The following is a 21,633-nucleotide window of genomic DNA, read 5'->3' on the forward strand; positions in this document are numbered from 1 at the left end:
CCTCCCAAGGTATTCAATTCCACCCCACATATAGGAACCAGAGTGTCAAGGATATGATAATGGAGAATAAATTAATATTTCCTCCCAAGATATTCAATTCTACCACACAGATATGAACTAGGGTGTCAAGGATATGATAATGGAAAATAAATTAATATTTCCTCCCAAGGTATTCAATTCCACCCCACATATAGAAACCAGAGTGTCAAGGATAGGATAATGGAGAATAAATTAATATTTCCTCCCAAGGTATTCAATTCTACCACACATATATGAACCAGGGTGTCAAGGATAGGATAATGGAGAATAAATTAATATTTCCTCCCAAGGTATTCAATTCCACCACAGATAGAAACCAAGGATTCAAGGATAGGATAATGGAGAATAAATTAATATTTCCTCCCAAGGTATTTAATTCTACCACACAGATAGGAACCAGGGTGTCAAGGATAGGATAATGGAGAATAAATTAATATTTCCTCCCAGGGTATTTAATTCCACCGCACAGATAGGAACCAGAGTGTCAAGGATAGGATAATGGAGAATAAATTAATATTTCCTCCCAAGGTATTTAATTCCACCATACAGATATGAACCAAGGATTCAAGGATAGGATAATGGAGAATAAATTAATATTTCCTCACAAGGTATTCAATTCCACCCCACAGATAGGAACCAGGGTGTCAAGGATATGATAATGGAGAATAAATTAATATTTCCTCCCAAGATATTCAATTCCACCGCACAGATAGGAACCAGGGTGTCAAGGATATGATAATGGAGAATAAATTAATATTTCCTCCCAAGATATTTAATTCCATCACACAAATACAAACCAGAGTGTCAAGGATATGATAATGGAGAATAAATTAATATTTCCTCTCAAGGTATTCAATTCTACCACACAGATATGAACCAGGGTATCAAGGATAGGACAATGGAGAATAAATTAATATTTCCTCCCAAGGTATTTAATTCCACCATACAGATATGAACCAAGGATTCAAGGATAGGATAATGGAGAATAAATTAATATTTCCTCCCAAGGTATTTAATTCTACCACACAGATATGAACCAGGGTATCAAGGATAGGACAATGGAGAATAAATTAATATTTCCTCCCAAGATATTTAATTCCACCACAGATAGGAACCATGGATTCAAGGATAGGATAATGGAGAATAAATTAATATTTCCTCCCAAGATATTCAATTCCACCCCACATATAGAAACGAGAGTGTCAAGGATAGGATAATGGAGAATAAATTAATATTTCCTCCCAAGGTATTTAATTCCACCCCACAGATAGAAACCATGGATTCAAGGAAAGGATAATGGAGAATAAATTAATATTTCCTCCCAAGGTATTTAATTCCACCACACAGATAGGAACCATGGATTCAAGGATAGGATAATGAGGAATAAATTAATATTTTCTCCCAAGATATTTAATTCCACCACACAGATAGGAACCAGAGTGTCAAGGATAGGATAATGGAGAATAAATTAATATTTCCTCCCAAGGTATTTAATTCCACCATACAGATATGAACCAAGGATTCAAGGATAGGATAATGGAGAATAAATTAATATTTCCTCACAAGGTATTCAATTCCACCCCACAGATAGGAACCAGGGTGTCAAGGATATGATAATGGAGAATAAATTAATATTTCCTCCCAAGATATTCAATTCCACCGCACAGATAGGAACCAGGGTGTCAAGGATATGATAATGGAGAATAAATTAATATTTCCTCCCAAGATATTTAATTCCATCACACAAATACAAACCAGAGTGTCAAGGATATGATAATGGAGAATAAATTAATATTTCCTCTCAAGGTATTCAATTCTACCACACAGATATGAACCAGGGTATCAAGGATAGGACAATGGAGAATAAATTAATATTTCCTCCCAAGGTATTTAATTCCACCATACAGATATGAACCAAGGATTCAAGGATAGGATAATGGAGAATAAATTAATATTTCCTCCCAAGGTATTTAATTCTACCACACAGATATGAACCAGGGTATCAAGGATAGGACAATGGAGAATAAATTAATATTTCCTCCCAAGATATTTAATTCCACCACAGATAGGAACCATGGATTCAAGGATAGGATAATGGAGAATAAATTAATATTTCCTCCCAAGATATTCAATTCCACCCCACATATAGAAACGAGAGTGTCAAGGATAGGATAATGGAGAATAAATTAATATTTCCTCCCAAGGTATTTAATTCCACCCCACAGATAGAAACCATGGATTCAAGGAAAGGATAATGGAGAATAAATTAATATTTCCTCCCAAGGTATTTAATTCCACCACACAGATAGGAACCATGGATTCAAGAATAGGATAATGGAGAATAAATTAATATTTCCTCCCAAGATATTCAATTCTACCACACAGATATGAACTAGGGTGTCAAGGATATGATAATGGAAAATAAATTAATATTTCCTCCCAAGGTATTCAATTCCACCCCACATATAGGAACCAGAGTGTCAAGGATATGATAATGGAGAATAAATTAATATTTCCTCCCAAGGTTTTCAATTCCACCACACAGATATTAACCATGGATTCAAGGATAGGATAATGGAGAATAAATTAATATTTCCTCCCAAGGTATTCAATTCCACCCCACATATAGGAACCAGAGTGTCAAGGATATGATAATGGAGAATAAATTAATATTTCCTCCCAAGATATTCAATTCTACCACACAGATATGAACTAGGGTGTCAAGGATATGATAATGGAAAATAAATTAATATTTCCTCCCAAGGTATTCAATTCCACCCCACATATAGAAACCAGAGTGTCAAGGATAGGATAATGGAGAATAAATTAATATTTCCTCCCAAGGTATTCAATTCTACCACACATATATGAACCAGGGTGTCAAGGATAGGATAATGGAGAATAAATTAATATTTCCTCCCAAGGTATTCAATTCCACCACAGATAGAAACCAAGGATTCAAGGATAGGATAATGGAGAATAAATTAATATTTCCTCCCAAGGTATTTAATTCTACCACACAGATAGGAACCAGGGTGTCAAGGATAGTATAATGGAGAATAAATTAATATTTCCTCCCAGGGTATTTAATTCCACCGCACAGATAGGAACCAGAGTGTCAAGGATAGGATAATGGAGAATAAATTAATATTTCCTCCCAAGGTATTTAATTCCACCACACAGATAGGAACCATGGATTCAAGGATAGGATAATGGAGAATAAATTAATATTTCCTCCCAAGGTATTCAATTCCACCACACAGATAGGAACCATGGTGTCAAGGATAGGATAATGGAGAATAAATTAATATTTCCTCCCAAGGTATTCAATTCCACCACACAGATATGAACCAGGGTGTCAAGGATAGGATAATGGAGAATAAATTAATATTTCCTCCCAAGGTATTCAATTCCACCACAGATAGAAACCAAGGATTCAAGGATAGGATAATGGAGAATAAATTAATATTTCCTCCCAAGGTATTGAATTCCACCACACAGATATGAACCAGGGTGTCAAGGATAGGATAATGGAGAATAAATTAATATTTCCTCCCAAGGTATTCAATTCCACCACAGATAGAAACCAAGGATTCAAGGATAGGATAATGGAGAATAAATTAATATTTCCTCCCAAGGTATTTAATTCTACCACACAGATAGGAACCAGGGTGTCAAGGATAGGATAATGGAGAATAAATTAATATTTCCTCCCAGGGTATTTAATTCCACCGCACAGATAGGAACCAGAGTGTCAAGGATAGGATAATGGAGAATAAATTAATATTTCCTCCCAAGGTATTTAATTCCACCACACAGATAGGAACCATGGATTCAAGGATAGGATAATGGAGAATAAATTAATATTTCCTCCCAAGGTATTCAATTCCACCGCACAGATAGGAACCAGAGTGTCAAGGATAGGATAATGGAGAATAAATTAATATTTCCTCCCAAGGTATTCAATTCCACCACACAGATAGGAACCATGGATTCAAGAATAGGATAATGGAGAATAAATTAATATTTCCTCCCAAGATATTCAATTCTACCACACAGATATGAACTAGGGTGTCAAGGATATGATAATGGAAAATAAATTAATATTTCCTCCCAAGGTATTCAATTCCACCCCACATATAGGAACCAGAGTGTCAAGGATATGATAATGGAGAATAAATTAATATTTCCTCCCAAGGTTTTCAATTCCACCACACAGATATTAACCATGGATTCAAGGATAGGATAATGGAGAATAAATTAATATTTCCTCCCAAGGTATTCAATTCCACCCCACATATAGGAACCAGAGTGTCAAGGATATGATAATGGAGAATAAATTAATATTTCCTCCCAAGATATTCAATTCTACCACACAGATATGAACTAGGGTGTCAAGGATATGATAATGGAAAATAAATTAATATTTCCTCCCAAGGTATTCAATTCCACCCCACATATAGAAACCAGAGTGTCAAGGATAGGATAATGGAGAATAAATTAATATTTCCTCCCAAGGTATTCAATTCTACCACACATATATGAACCAGGGTGTCAAGGATAGGATAATGGAGAATAAATTAATATTTCCTCCCAAGGTATTCAATTCCACCACAGATAGAAACCAAGGATTCAAGGATAGGATAATGGAGAATAAATTAATATTTCCTCCCAAGGTATTTAATTCTACCACACAGATAGGAACCAGGGTGTCAAGGATAGGATAATGGAGAATAAATTAATATTTCCTCCCAGGGTATTTAATTCCACCGCACAGATAGGAACCAGAGTGTCAAGGATAGGATAATGGAGAATAAATTAATATTTCCTCCCAAGGTATTTAATTCTACCATACAGATAGGAACCAGAGTGTCAAGGATAGGATAATGGAGAATAAATTAATATTTCCTCCCAAGGTATTCAATTCCACCACAGATAGAAACCAAGGATTCAAGGATAGGATAATGGAGAATAAATTAATATTTCCTCCCAAGGTATTTAATTCTACCACACAGATAGGAACCAGGGTGTCAAGGATAGGATAATGGAGAATAAATTAATATTTCCTCCCAGGGTATTTAATTCCACCGCACAGATAGGAACCAGAGTGTCAAGGATAGGATAATGGAGAATAAATTAATATTTCCTCCCAAGGTATTTAATTCCACCACACAGATAGGAACCATGGATTCAAGGATAGGATAATGGAGAATAAATTAATATTTCCTCCCAAGGTATTCAATTCCACCACACAGATAGGAACCATGGATTCAAGGATAGGATAATGGAGAATAAATTAATATTTCCTCCCAAGGTATTCAATTCCACCACACAGATAGGAACCATGGATTCAAGGATAGGACAATAATAAACAAAAAAGCATTCTCGCACATTTTGACCATTTTTCGCGTATTCACAAGGTTTTGCAAAATATGCGATTTTACAACTCTTCACTAAATTTTTTGCATATATTTTGTTAATTTGCCATAAATTGGCGACCAATTCGCATTTTTGTTTCTGCTGGGAAATTAATATTTCCTCCCAAGGTATTTAATTCTACCACACAGAATATGAACCAGGGATTCAAGGATAGGATAATGGAGAATAAATTAATATTTCCTCTCAAGGTATTTAATTCCACCCCACAGATATTAACCAGGGATTCAAGGATAGGATAATGGAGAATAAATTAATATTTCCTCCCAAGGTATTCAATTCCACCACATAACTGGATAAAGTGTTTCAAAAATCAGCCATGTGACGTCATAAGAATGAGGGATATGAGGGGAAAGAAAACCCCTAAAAAGAGATGGATAATCTCTCCTTTTTATGACGTCACATGGCTGATTTTTGAGACAATTTGTCCACCAGTTACCAAAACCATGATAATTTATCACGACTAAATATCCTAATTTTCTTCAATTTCAAGTCAAATAAAATATAATTAAAAGTGTTAAATTAAAACTGCAGCCCATTTTAACTTTAGGAGAAAAGGAGAGAGAGAGAGAGATAAAAGGTGAAATGGTGAGATATAATAGATATTTATTGCATTGTATTATATACAGCTTTCAGCGGATATTAAAATGAAAACTAAACGATTAAAACTGGTATTAATTCTATGATTCTTATTTTAATATTCGTAGAAGATCATCTGTAACACAATGCTATTTATGATTTTTCAGTATGGCCTAGACCCGGTTCAAATCCATCGGATATTAATCGGTTACGAAGCCATACTGGAATAGTTATTTCTCGCATCGTATTATAAACAGCTTTCCGCGGATATAAAAGTGCAGAAGGCGCGGGTTAAAAAAACTGGTATTAATCTTGTGATGTACATTTTTATATTCGTAGAAAGCTGGATATAATACGATGCTAGACATACTTTTTTCGTATGGATGAGAACCGGTTCTTATCCACCGGATTCGAATGAATACGAGAAAGATAATTAATATTTACCTTGCTATGTCGCTTGTACAGATCCACCCCGACGGGGCCTAACCCGTACAACAACAATGATATGAACAGGATGGTCAGCTGCACAAAGCTCACCCAGTAGGTGAAGTACGGCCGGTGGTCGCAGCTGTTGCCGCCCAGTTTCCGCTTCCGCGACGGTTCTGGCACGTGGCGCATCATCCGCCGTTTCCGCGGGATTTTACCCATCAACCCCATGCCGTGCTTACGCCTGAAATGAAACAATTATAAGAATAAATCTATAAATATAGATGTATAACTAGACACACACCTGGACCCCGCTGTTGGGTAACTTTTTGTCTTCTAGAAATTGCTTTCTGCCCTGGCTGTGTTAAAATTGCCGACGCTATTAGTTGATTTTCAAATACCCAATTGAAAGTCGGTACAGGCCCTCGGGAGTGGGGTCACATAGTTAATTAACCCCTTTCACCCTCTAATATTACAAGTCAAGTAAAAGTTTTTTTTTTATTTCATGATGCGCAATAACCATAGCACGTATTTTTTATACTTATTTTAATCATGGAAAGGTTTTAGGCTATTTTGAAGGTAAAATTTAAATAGATGCATAAGATATTAATAGATGAATAGATAGATATTCTAGATTAATAGATGAATAGATAGATATTCTATCAATCAATGATTCCGGCAATTGCATTGAAAATAAGTTCTTTGTAAAATGCAAAGAAAATGGTTGTGAACTCTTTGTTTTCATCGATATCATTAAGTTCTTTCAGTGTGGAGTTTAAAGTAACAATATTGTACTTAAGCGAATAATCTACTATAATCCTCTTTAATCCCTAGACTCTAAGAGCTTAGCTCTGATTCCTCTTATTCTTTTTTTGATGGACAGATTGGAAGGGCACCATATACTGGTATGAAATTTATAAAACTGCATTGAATATAGCCTTAAACCTGTCCTTGGTAGGCCAATACTTATTTTCCCTAAAAAAATAGCCGTTACGAGATCTTTTCTGACAAACATACACACAACTTGAGGGCTTTGGATTCTCACGTAACGGAAAGTAAATAGGATATTTTGTGACCGGTACTTTTGCTGTTTTAATAGCATACAAATGATGTTAAATACTTTTTAATTGGACATTATAAGTACTGAACATTAAACTGGTTTTATAAACCCGTTTTTGGATTTGTTGGCCTTCAAACTCTACAAATAGAAGTGTCTTAACAATCCCGCTAATATTTAATAGTAAACTACAGAAGGGATAATTTTGTTAATCGTAACTGTAGATTGTACATCAATTTATCGGCCATTGTCTTATCCCTTAAGATCCCTGATATAACCGCATAAGTTAACATAAATCTAATTATTTAACCCACTGATTAAAAAGTTCTATTTCTAAATTATCCTTCGAAATATTACAGTACGATGCAATAGGAACAGGGATCTAAAGGGAAAAGACAATGGCCGATAAATTGATGCACATCCCCAATGATGACACACAAAATTACCCCTTCTGTTCATCATAATAAGTGATTGAAACGTTTGAACACTCATCTAAATGAACAAACCAATCAAAATCAATAGTAGTCTCCAATGTTGTTGAGCCAACGAACATAAAACGTTAAGAAAAGACTTCGGGGACTAGTGTAATAGATAGCCCTGAATAGGAAACAAGGACTTTCTTGTCCATAAGTAGCGCAGCATTATATATTAATAGGAGCCTAGAAGAGAAAAGAACAGTAAATTGTTATTTAAAAACAAGGAACTTTGTTAACTGAAGAATTAAATAAACTTTTGATATTCAATATATTCAAGTTATTTTCAGATCATGTCATTCAACGTTATTTTTGGCGCATTTTATTTTGTTTTAGCTTGCTATTTCTGCGCTACCTAAATTTATTATTAGCCTTGTTAATAGTTAGGAAGTAAAAATGCCAGGAGATTTGTTCTCAAGTCCCCAAAATTTTATTGGCTTTTTATTGCTGCGCTTGTTATGAATGTTCAAGTTGCTTTGCCCCTAGCCTCTAATGGAGGACCGGGAGGTCAAGAAAATAGCCAAAAAACATCCCAACACATTTATAAAGCTTCTACAAAGCGTTTAACCAATTCAGACCAGCATTTTCAGAGTTTTCTAGATAAAAAACACCTACTTATTTATATAATAAGACTAGCGGCTTTGTCCTTAGAGGCCTCTAGATTAAATTAAAATTAACTTAAAATTGTTTCTTTTCAATTTATTTTAAAACCAGCTATTTACTACAAATAATTTTTGCCGATGGATATTGTTAGTTATGTTTTTAGCTCATTGCAAAAAATGTCCGCAGAGCGTCGTTTTTTATTTATTTTTCTCTTGTCGATTTCTCTGAGGAGGCTGGTGGTACCCTCCCCCAAAAAGTTATGAACCTTTTCGGAAGCTACCCTGTTTAGGTAAACCCGATCGATTCAGCGGTTAGCGAGATCCTTCGGTATAGAAAGACAAACAGACACACATCCTGTTACTTTATTATAGGGATATGTCCTTGAAGAAATTAAATAAATCAAATATCTATTCCTTTCTATCTCTGATTTGAAATGGTTTCAGCATTCCTAATTTTAGACACTTAAATTCTCTTACTTTAAAACACTCTTTTCAATATATTTTTTCTCTCACTATTTTCTCTAGGTCCCTTTCCTTTACTGTCTAATAAAGGTATAAGAATAGATCTCAATGTTTCTTTTCTTTATATAAAACTAGCATCCAAGGACTCTTAATCATAAGCGGATAAGCAGAAATAGTCTAAAACCTTCCCAAGACTTTGATATAAAAACAAAAAACCTAAAGCCATCTCTGGACTTAAAATGGAGAACTCAATCGGTTCAGTGCGTTAATTTATTTCATACAGAGATTTTATGTAAGTTTTTTTATATCCTTAATTTTTGTTCCTCATTTCGTTAACTTTTTTTTTTATCTAAGTTTACTCTCTCTCTCTCTCTCTCTCTCTCTTTCTCTCTCTCTCTCTCTCTCCTTCTCTCTCTCTCTCTCTTTCTTTCTTTTCTCTCTCTCTCTCTCTCTCTCTCTCTCTCTCTCTCTCTCTTTCTCTCTCTCTCTCTCTCTCTCTCTCTCTCTCTCTCTCTCTCTCTCTCTCTTCTCACTCTCTCTATCTTTATCTTACTCTCTCTTTCTCTCCCTTTTCAGTTCTACTGTTGAATAATAAAAAAGTAATGCATTTTCCATTAAGATATTCTCATTCTGCATATTTTCATACAATTAAGCAATTCTATTTCAAGCATTTTTAGTAAAAACCAATAAAAATAGATTATTTTCCATAAAAACTTATGCCTTTAAGATTATGGATGGACATAAAAACCCCCAAACAATTATTAACATTGATAAAATTTCAAGTCTCATTTAGAAAATTGATCCTTTGATTACACGAACTTTGTCTCTAGGTAAAATGATTCTCGACTGTTCATAAAGAAAATAAAAATGATAATGATATTATTTTGCTGTTTTTAAGATATCGCCTTTTCCCATTGTTGTGTCGATCGCATGGAGGGTGGAGATATTGAACTGTATATTGTACTGGTACCCAAAGTTTTATAACCACATTTTCTTATTCAATAGCACAAAAAAAACTTTGGGTACATTTTAGAATTTTTGTTTAGTTGGTTCCAACTAGAGATGTCCAATCTTTTTGAACCAATAATTTTAATCTTCAATAGGATAATTTTGTTTATCACAATTGAGGATGTACATCAATTTTGTTGTAAATTGTCTTATCCCTTAGAATCCCTGGTTGAACTCCGGATGGCATTGGGATGACAAAACCAGGGCCCTTTACATATGCATTCACATACCATTCTTAAACACACACACACACACTCACATACACACATATACACAAATACAAAGACACACAGGCCTTTTTATAATAACTAGTAACTACGCCCCTAGCATCTAGGGGTACGTATTCCAAGGTGTATGGAAGGGGCAGAAAATAGCTAAAACCATCTAAAAGCTTAAATCTTAATATAAGGACCTGTACAAGGCTTCCCTAAAACGGTAAACTAAATCAGTTCAGTTGTTATTGAGATCTTAAAGCTTTGGACAAAAAAAAACGTACAACTTCATATATTAGGATTAAATATAATGTAGCGAGATACTTTCAATAAAGATATGATTTTTTAAAACAATCTAATTAACTTAGAGAAAGGGAGGGGAAAAAGACCTTACATTTACAATTTTAGTTTTTAGAAAATCTAAAAAAAAGTAGCGGTTTTCTTGGGAAGTCCCCTTGAAATAGTTAGAATCCTTATCCGGGCTTATCAGAATCAGATCCTCATATTAATAAACATTCTGGTTTTTTTGTCAATCTTACCAAAGCGCTTTTAAATAACACTTTTAGATTAGAATATCATGGAATAACAATATCTTAAAATCATATTTTGTTGATTTTAAATACAAATATAGTGGGTGATATAATTTTGTTATAAAAGAGTTTTGTAAATGGTTTTCATCTGCTCAACAAATGTGTCAACATTTAAGCTTGCATGCAATATTTATCAGGGATCTAAAGGGATAAGAAAATGGCCGAAAAATTGATGTATATCCCAAAAATTGTGATTAGATAATTCATTAAAGGATAGATCCAATCATGAAACAGTAAATAGCAGATTGTTCAAAAAGTCAGATTAAACTAGCCAATCAACGCACAACACTAGTTTTGATACTTTTGTCATTGGTCCGTTATTCATACTAGTCAATTAAACTAGCCAATGATTGTTAAGTAAAAAAATTTAACCATTTATCATTGGTCAATTTAGCATACCTTATTTTCTAAGCCAATAGAAAGATAAAAATCCAGCAAATGATTGGTTATTTTAATTTTTTTAAATCTTGCACCAGCCAATAAAAGGACTGAAGCAACCCTAATACGTTTGTTTACATAAATATGTAAAACTGTAACAATTTCTGCATAAAATAGTCCACAGTGAAATATTGTATGCATGGTGCTTAAGCAGAATTGCTAAAATATTTTGTTTGTTGAAATAAATTATGGTAAAATGAACAGATGGCTGTTATAACTAATCTAAAAAATCTAAAAATATAAATGCTCTTTACTTGAATAAGTTACTAGCTACCACGCCCCTAACATCTATGGGCTTTGTATTCTAAAGAGCAGAGAGCTAGAAAAATAGCTGAAAACAAGACTTCAAAAAAGATAGCCTAAACCATCACATATGAAGCTTAATTAAAACAGAGAACCCAAGTGGTTTTTTAAATCTTAAGCTTCAGACAAAAACCTGTAGTACTTTATATAATAACAATTTTTTCATCTCAGTACAACACATTTTTGCAGTTTTGTACGATAGGCTGTTGCATAAAATGAGCATAAAAAGCAAGCATATGAATAGAAGAGAGGGGGGAATAGCATAGTTCTAATTTATATTTAGCCTCTCTAGATCTATGTTAGATAATATATTTTGGTTATATATTATGTGTTTTTGATTAAACCGTAAATTTTATATTTAATTTTTCAAATTTTGTAAAAATTATCCCAAATTTTTCAAACCTTTATCATTTTGATGGTCACAAATATCGGACCTACGATAGTTTTTTTTTCAAGCAAAAGAGAGTGGAAAATGGGCTGTTTATTACAGAAGTCCCCCAAAGTTTTATATTAATGTTTTCTTAATCGTTAGTTTAGTGAATTTTGATTGGTTGATTTATTAAGTTGAGTGTTTATGCGTTTACACCACTAATTTCAGTCTAAAGAGGGGTAACTTTGTGTATAAACATTGGGGATGTACATCAATTTATCGGCTTTTGTCTTATCCCTTTAGTTCCCTGGTTTTATAAAATTAAGCCATATCGGTAATTTCTATACTAGCTTCAAGTTATACTTAAATTGATTGACAGAAAAACGGACGTAATAACATTATCCTATTATATAAAATAATAAACTTTTTCTATGCCCGTAACAAAGATATCGCTAACAACAGGACCTATATGATTCTCCATTACATTGAAGCTTCTTATAAGGTTCATAACTATTTGTGGGAAGGTATCCCCACCATCCCAAGTGAAATCGTCCATAGAAAAAAAATTATTTTCACCTCCAATTTTCCTTTAACTTACTTTAAAATGGAGGGTCGAGCTTAACAATCCTCCCCATCTTTAGGCCCCTAGAGGCTTCTATGGACGTAGCTCCAAGTATTTTTATAGTGTAGCTAATGTAGCTGGACAAAGTGCCTAAAAACAGCTTTGAGATGTCATAAAAATGAGGGATTATTCATCTCTTTTTTAGGGGTTTTCTTTCCCACTTTTCCTCTTATCTCCTTCATTTTTAAGACGTCACATGGCTGATTTTTGTGACACTTTGTCCAGCTAAAAGCTAATCTAAAATAATGTTGTACCTGTTAGAATTATCAAAAGCAGCGTCCAGCATCCTGTTCCATATTCTAGATACTCCAACATCACTGCTCATGCGGGGCATATCACTCTCTACTTTTGGCAACTGCCAGCTACAAGTTCTAAAAATAGTTTAATATTTTGTTAACAGATGGCTCTTTTCTTTTTTGCATTCTCTAAAAGAGAAAAATTTTATTATAGTAAATAATAGTGTAAAAAGGAGGGGGGGGGGGATAAAAGTATCACTCTCAACTTTTAGCAACTGCCAGCTACAAGTTCTAAAAATAGTTAAATTTTTTGTTAACAGATGGCACAAAAGGTGCAATCTCATAAGTAGTACAAAGTGCAGTTCAATTTAAGTTAATTATTTTTTGAATGACATCAAAGTATCAACCTTTACTGTTGAAAAATGCTGGCAAAAAGTTTTGAAAGTAGTTTAATATTTTGTAATTAGATAGCTCAAAAAATTTTACTTTCTATTTTTACTTAGAAATATAGTTCAACTTTTTGCTAAGAGATGGCACTAGAGTATAACCGTCAAGGCATTACACATTTAGTTTTATTTTTGTTAGTAGATGGTGTAAAAATAACAATTAAGTGTTGGATGATTAGTTAGTAATTCTGAACAGTCAGCTAATCAATAGTTAATAACAAAAGAAATTCAACTCCATTTTAAAATGATATAAAATGTTTAAAAAATTACACACAATTTTCTTATTTGAATCATTACACGCTATTACTTTAACAATTTAAGGTTTTATTGTTAAAGTAAATTTGTTTTATTTAATTTAGTAATTGATCATGTTTAATCAAAACATAAAATTGCTTGAACCTTATGCAAACAATTATTTGTCCTCCATCCATAAATTCATACTTCTACCTTTATTCTTTTATCTTAGTTTACTTACAGCATTGTTGACCTCTAACAATGCACATCTCATACACTTTGCATATCAAGAATCTCAAGTCATTAGTATAGTTTAGTCATTAGATACATATGAGCAGCTCCACACATACCCTTGCAACTATTCACATAATATCATATTACACTCTCTTTGCCTTTGACCCAGTTTTGTATTTGTTGTTTAGTAATAATCCTCTTTCTCTCTTCTCATATGGGTTTATGTATTCCTTTATATTCCTTTGTGTTACTCAGAATACACCTTATATAGTTTGAATACAGAGAACATTTTTAACATGTGTAGCAGTAGGCATAGCATTTATACAATTGTGGGATTTCTTTGCACTCTCTATATCCAATATGACTATAATACATGAGATTAAGCACTTTTTCATTAATTTGTTTATCCTTACATTTGTAAGCCTTTTAGATATTGGGAGGTAATGAGTTTGGATCTTGGCTCAACAACGCATCATAAATAAGGACCAAAAGATTGGTCATACTGCTACTATGTCAAAGAGCAACATTCATAACAGAGTAGGGGAATGTGTAATGGACATCAGCCTCCCCTGTATGAGGTAATTGATACATTAACATTTTAGGGGGGAAAGCATATAAAAGAAACCTTCAGCTATTAAAACCTGTCTATGGTCAGGTTTTTTTTACATTTTTTAAATTACCATTTGTCATTAAAAATAAAACATTATATTTTTATGTTAGAAAAATATATTTTTCTTCTTTGTAACGTAATGATCTAGTTTGAATATATGTATAGTATATAACTGCATAGGGTTGGAAAGGTATGTAATGCAGTTTTTCTTTTGTGATACATGAAAGCAGGTCTGAGGGTATTTGCAGGGTTAACACAGAAAAAATGTGGAATTTTTAACTGTTTGAGAATATTAGCGACTGTAAACTTAATAACATATATAAATAATTGTTATCGTATTAATTTATTGATTTGAATAAACAGGTATACCGCTTTTATTTTATAAATTTGGTATGATTTTTATTTTATTAGTTTTTTATTTACTGTATTGCATAATTCATCAACTTCTATTTTGAAGAACTTTTTTCTGTTACCACTCTGAGAAATGCAATAATGCATGTATTTGTTTGTTAGTGCTACTTGTTGAGAAGAAAAGTAGCTAATGGTAGAAAGAATTCCCCAAGGACACCCTCTGATCATCTTCTATGCTGTGTACACCATCCAGTTCATAAATATCACTGTGGCTTAAAATGTAAGGTTTCTGGGAATTATTAAACCCTGCTTTGCTAAATTAAGGCAAAATGTGTTTATGAAATAGTATTGATTGGTAATTTGTAATAATAAAATTTAAAAAATTTAGGATAAAGGGGTTAAAAAGCCTTAGTTAATATAACATGGACTAATCCAATTTTATTTTATTTTTTTAGTGGAAAATTGTATGTAATAAAATATTACTTCATAAATTGAACCAGTTCTAATACAGCAGATCAAATCCATACTAGAAAAACTGTTAATTGCTTTATTTTTGATAGAATATAGTTTTCATTCAAACAAATAAAATTAAGTATACACCCTTTTCCCAAATTTTTTTATATATATTTTTAATACCAATCCATTTGAAGCCACAGTGTGCTGTACTGCATAGAGTTGATATGTATATTATGATGTATCATATGCTCTTGCTCATACAGGTCTGGCCTAGCTTCAAGGTTCAAGTAGTTTTTTCTTCAATAAAGAAACAATAAAAGGCTAGATTAAGGCACAAATTCTTGAAGTTTCATCTATTTTTAAGATGAAAGTTATGTACTTCATATTAAAAAATCTCTTAATGCATTAAAACTTTATTGTCTTATTAGTTTTTCATTATAATTCTAAAACAATTGATCGATTGAAAAGGAGCTTTTATGTTAATGGTTAGTAAATTATGAAAAAAATGTTAGTTTTTTTAGGAAAATATAACAAGCACAATTGTTAGTTTTTCCAACTCATTGTTAGTCAATTAGTTTTACAATTTCTAAATTTGAGACACACTTTATTGACCTGCAGTTACACCAGGGATAGTAGGTGTTACCATAAACATTGCAGGTATTGTTGCCATATTGGTTCTGAGTATTCCCAAACTGATTCTGGGTATTTCCATACTGGTTTTGGGTATTTCCATGCATGGTCTGATTATTCATGTTGGGACTACTGCCATAGTCAATCCATTCACCCCTGATTACAAATCAATTAGAAATTTTATCAAAAGTATAAATCTATAAATTTAGGTTTATAACCAAGAAAATTTCCTGGATCCAGTGTTGTGGACCTTTATTGTCTGCTAGCAAATTGCTAATATTTCTGACGCCATTGACTGATACTCAAGTACCAAATTGAAAGTCAGCACAGGGTTCATAGAGTTGGGACATAAAATTATTGAACCCCTTCCCCTGCTATTGCTTTACTGTAATGTAAAAAGTATGATACTTTGATTGTTTGATAAGACAATTGCACAAAAATATCTTCAAGACATATTACATATTAAGTGAATGTAATGGTTAAATTATTGTACAACCTATGTTGTATGTTCTTATTTTGATTCTGTTAAGTGGGTGAATAGTCTGTTTTATATAATAGTTACACTTCTAAGAAATATTTTAGATGAAAAAGTATAATATTCTTGCAAAATTTATTTTTAGATAAATTGTAACTTTGAATTGCATGAGAGATTAGAGGAAACTTAAAACATGAAGATATAAAGAAAAACTTTATATAAAAGAATAATAAGGGCTTTGGAGCTTTTATATATAAGTAACAGTCGCTATGAATTTAAAAAGATATGAATAAGAGTACCAGAAACTGTCAGCTAAAATAATTTTTTTTATAGTTTCAGCTTAACAAAAAAAATTAAAGGCATTTGGCAGCTGTAGCTTTATTTATTTTATTATTTATGAAAAATTACGTTACTCAACACAAATGACTAATTATAGGCCAGACTAAATCACCAATGGCTAGCCAGTATACATTTGAATTGGCCAATGGTAGGCCAGTACAACGTAATTTTTAGACGCAAAAATAAAATGCAATTATCTTCAGAGTAATCATTTAATATGAAAAATTGTGTGGTATTTGGTTTTTGCCGAAATTATTAAAATGTCTGACATTTCATTTTATTTCTGACATCATTTTCTCTTCTTGGTATAACTTCTTAAAAATAGATCATTCAATATTTTTATACCTGTTCAAATGTTAAGTTTAGCTAGAGAGAGAGAGGGGACAATGGGCTGTTTATTACACTAGTCCCCAAAGTTTTATAAAAATGTTTTCTTATTTGATGTCTTAACAACTTTGGGGACTTTAGTAAATTTTGATTGGTTAGTTAATTAAGTTGAGGGTTCTTAAATTTCAACCACCTATTTTATTTCACAGAAGGGGTAGTTTTTTGTATCATCATTTGGGATATACATAAATTTATCAGCCATTGTCTTATCCCTTTAGATCCCTGAAGTATAGCACAGCTACTCATTTACTAGATATGTCCGAACGTTTGACTGTCCAAGTAAGTGATTTACAAAAAATAGTGTAAATGGGTTGTTTCACGAAATGCGTTTTAACTTAATTTAGTAAACCGCATATTTTTTTCTAGTTAATGGGTTAAACTATATTTATGTGGCATATATTTGAAAGAATTTAAATTTTCTACCACGTAGTTTTGAAAATATCAAGACTTGAAAAATGCCTTTCGTGAAACTACCCCTTTAGTTTTTTTGACGCACTTCAAATAGAGACCATTTAGTTAAATATAAGGGATCTAAAGGGATTAGCAATGGCCGGTAATTTGGTGTACATCCCAAATGTTGATGATCAAAATAATACCTTCTGTATTTTACAATTAATGAATGAAACGTGGTCGTTAACTTATGAGCCAACCAATCAAAATTCATTGAAAATTGTTAAGCTAACCAATAAGAAAACTTTATTAAAAAACTTTGGGGACTAGTCTAATAAACAATATATTGTCCCCTCCCTCCCTAGTCAAATAAGACTTGTCTACCATTTTAGAGATCTTATGAACTACTTCAACCTTCAATTTATGGTTGAAATAGTTTATTATAACATGGGCTAGAAATGATTAATTCAAAGTATCAATATTAAGTAGCAATGTTGTTTTTGTCTGCTGGAATTGTACACTGCAAAAATTTATTTAAATGGGTGAAACTTTAATATGTGTATTTATAAATATGTAATTTATTTTAAAGGTAAATTAATCAAACTTTAATAAGAAGTGTCGATATTTGTGTAACAAGAGGGCTATAAAGGATAATATTTAAAAAAAAAAAAACCTATTAAACACTTTTCTGATTTAAAGAACTGATAAAACAACTTTGGAATAACTCTAAATTAGAGATAAAATTTAACCCACTGATTTTTGTACTTTGCAGGGAGGGTCACTTATTACACTAGTCCCCAACGTTTGATAATAACGTTTCCATTCGTTGCTACACAACTTTAGGGACATTTATCAAATTTTGATTTCTTCATTAAGTTAATGTCCAAACGTTTCAACCACTGATTGTATTTTATATAAGGGGTTATTTTGTTTGACGTCATTACGAATGTACATTAATTTATCAGCCATTGTCTTATCTCTTTAGACCTCTGATTTAGCACCCTATTGAAAGTTATTACCCCACTTCTCTCTTATACAAAATATTTAGCTTCAATTCAATAGTTAAACTTAAACATTTTTTCATAATGGAACTATTTTTTTACAGTGCACAGTCAGTGTATATTTATTGAAAATAATAAATTATGCATAAATAATATATGTAAATATACACAAATACATCGTTTTCTATTTGTATTCCATTTTATTAACAGCGAAACTACTCTATAATTCCAAATTATATCTTAAGAATAACCTAAGTTTCTCAATTTTGTAGGGTTGGGCCGGATACTCTTTTGGTCGGATACCGGATATCCGGCTTATTTCTAATGCTGGATATCTAACATCCGGCCAGACATCTGACGAACGTTCGATATCCGGAAAATTACCGGATATCCTACCTGATAACTGGATATCCGGCATCAGAAATCAGCAGAATAATCGGTAACTGCATTCAATATCCGGTATCCGGCCAGATATCCGACCAAACCGGATATCCGGCCCAACCCTACTATTTAGCAAATAAGGCTCAAATTGTTTGAGAAGATTCCTGTGACAAAAAGCAACAACTCTTACTTCAATATCACCTTTAGTGCTACAGCTGAAATGTGATTTTTAAGTAGAAAATGTAAATTTTTTGGCTTCTATTTAAAGTTATACCGCTAAACTTTTAGTTAAAAGATTCATATTACTTTTATACATTCGTTTTTTTACAATTCATGGGGAAGTGAGTTTATAAAAAAATATGATACACTCAATTATTCTGTGATTATGATTTTAAATCTTTTTTAAATATTTTTCTTGTAAATCGTCATCTACTCTATAACCAGCATGTCCGTCTGTATGTCCATTCTTTGTGTGTGTGTGTGTGTGTGAGTGTGTGCTTTACTATATGTTTAACCTTGTTTAAACATATTTATAGCAAGGAAAACCCTAATGAATTAAATAATTACCCTTATTAATACTTTTCAAAACTCAGTAATGCATTTTCAATTAATTAAACCTTTTTTTTTATTTTTTACCTATTCACTTCATTTTTCTTTCATAAAATTTTTAAATATGTTTTTTTTATTCTTTAGACTATACAAACATTAAATTTTTTATTTGTATTTAATCAGACAAAAATATCTTCTAACTTTTTGAAATCCAAATTAAATTAATAACAGAATTGATTTTTTAGTTAATTTTTGAGGAAAATAAACAAAATATCTTTTACTATCTTTTTTTTTTATAAATTTTAGAGATTTCGACAATGACTGGTATTATGATGTTTTTACTTTCTTGGAACTCTCTGGAAAATGTTTTGGTTGGTTTTAGGCTATATTTCCTGATACTATACCCTCAAAGTGACTCAAAAATCAGCCATATGACGTCATAAAAATGAGGGATTATCCATATCTTTTTTAGGGGTTTTCTTTCCAACTTCTCCTCTAATCTCCCTAATTTTTATGACGTCACATGGCTGATTTTTGAGACACTTTTCCAGTTACGGTTAATGTACAAAAAAATGTTTACCTGAATGGATCATGTGTGTATTGTTTCTGAACAGGATTCATTGGCTGTTCAGAGTGCAGGATGGAGGGCTTGCTGAAGAATACCTGGAAGGATAGATAGATAGATAGAAGATAGATAGATTAGATTAGATTTATTATTCTTGGGTGTACATACATAGAAAAAAAAAACTACAATAATAAATGAATTAAATGAATATTATATACATTTATATATACAGAAAAATTTTATTGATATGGTTAATTTATAAAAATATTTTCTTCCCAAATGGCAGTTTCCTAAAAAATAGGAGTATGCAGTAATGTGTATACACACATTGTTTTCATACAGGCCATATAAATAAGACAAAAAAATAGAAAAAAAAGATAATAAGCAATAAATGAAATCATATTGGAGAGGAAAGAATGATAATAGGAAGGATTGATTAGGGCATACAAGTCTCACACCATTATTGCAATAATAGAAATTTTAAAAATTTAAAAAAAATAAATTTTGATTAATTTATCAGATTTCAAACAATATTGAAAAGAAATATAAATTTATCTACATTCTTGACATAATGGGTTGTTACACACTAGAATTAAGCTTGATAACAAAGATTCTTTTAGATTTTTAATAAATTTATTTCTTGGTTGATTGTGGGTTAATAAATCATTATTACAATGGTTATTCCATAATTCTTGAAAATGATACTTAGGAAATCTTTCAATAGATTTAAACTTCGGCTTTTTAACATCAAACATTTTTGAGTTTCTAAGATTTCTGGTATGTAATTGGTTACGGCGAAGCCATGTACCTTGAAAGGAACTTGGTAGCTTACTGTTTATAAAATCATACATAAATAATAATTTCAAATAATTAGCTGATTCATGTAAAGGAAGGACATTCATTTTTTTAAATAAAGGCATTGTGTGTGAGATGTGTTTCTTACTAAAAACAATTCTTATTGCCTTTTTTTGCAATTTAATTAATGGTTCCATAGTAGATTTAAGACCACAACTCCAGGCAGGTAAACAGTAAAGTAAATGACTATTTATAAGGGAATGAAAAAGCATTTTTTTGCTATCTAAATTCAGTATATGTTTAGCTCTATTTATAAGAAATAAGGAACTAGAAATTTTTTTACGTAAATGTTCTACATGATATTTAAAATTTAAAGAAGGATCTATAAATACACCTAGGAATTTAATTGCAGGAATATTGCTACTTGAATTGACATAATTTAAGATTTTTATTTTCTCAGGATCAAACTCATTTTCATTGTTAAAGTTTAGCTTAATATTAAGAGCATTCCAATCAATAGTATTTTCGTTTTTATTAAATATCATAATTTTAGTTTTATCAGGATTTAAGCTCATTTGATTACTCCTAAACCAATCAGATATCTTTTTAAGTTCATTGTTTAATTTCAGTTTTATCTCTGTAAAGTTTTTACCAGAAATTAAAAAATTACTGTCATCAGCAAATAATAGGGTAAATAAATCAGTACAGTTTTTAAGATCATTTATGTAGATTAAAAATAGAATTGGTCCTAAAATAGAGCCCTGTGGGACGCCTCTATCTATTTTCAGCTTTGTTGAGTCAGTGTTGTTTACATGTACAAATTGCTGTCTATTACTTAAATAATTTTTAAACCATTCAAGTTCAATGCCATTAATGCCAATTTTTGACAACTTTTTAATTAAAATATGGTGTGGAATTGTATCAAAACATTTTGCAA

At 31.7% G+C, this 21,633-nt stretch overlaps 1 protein-coding gene across 4 annotated transcripts in view; it reads right to left on the minus strand.

Annotated features, from left to right (window-relative positions):
• LOC145327209 (uncharacterized) overlaps positions 1 to 21,633 on the minus strand; it is a 153,889-nt gene that overhangs the window by 26,430 nt on the left and 105,826 nt on the right. For 3 of the 4 annotated variants that reach the window (XM_080170787.1, XM_080170788.1, XM_080170786.1), the window contains exons 22-25: positions 19,917 to 19,999; positions 15,797 to 15,970; positions 12,872 to 12,988; positions 6,499 to 6,724 (exon numbers count right to left, since the gene is read on the minus strand). In XM_080170787.1, the coding sequence (XP_080026913.1) occupies positions 6,499 to 6,724; positions 12,872 to 12,988; positions 15,797 to 15,970; positions 19,917 to 19,999 (600 nt within the window). The remainder of the gene's footprint in view (positions 1 to 6,498; positions 6,725 to 12,871; positions 12,989 to 15,796; positions 15,971 to 19,916; positions 20,000 to 21,633) is intronic. The other variant, XM_080170789.1, reaches the window with a different exon arrangement.

Source organism: Acartia tonsa, chromosome 8 (assembly GCF_053477335.1).
Source record: "Acartia tonsa isolate MP-2025a chromosome 8, ASM5347733v1, whole genome shotgun sequence".
Classification (NCBI taxonomy): Eukaryota; Metazoa; Arthropoda; class Copepoda; order Calanoida; family Acartiidae; genus Acartia; species Acartia tonsa.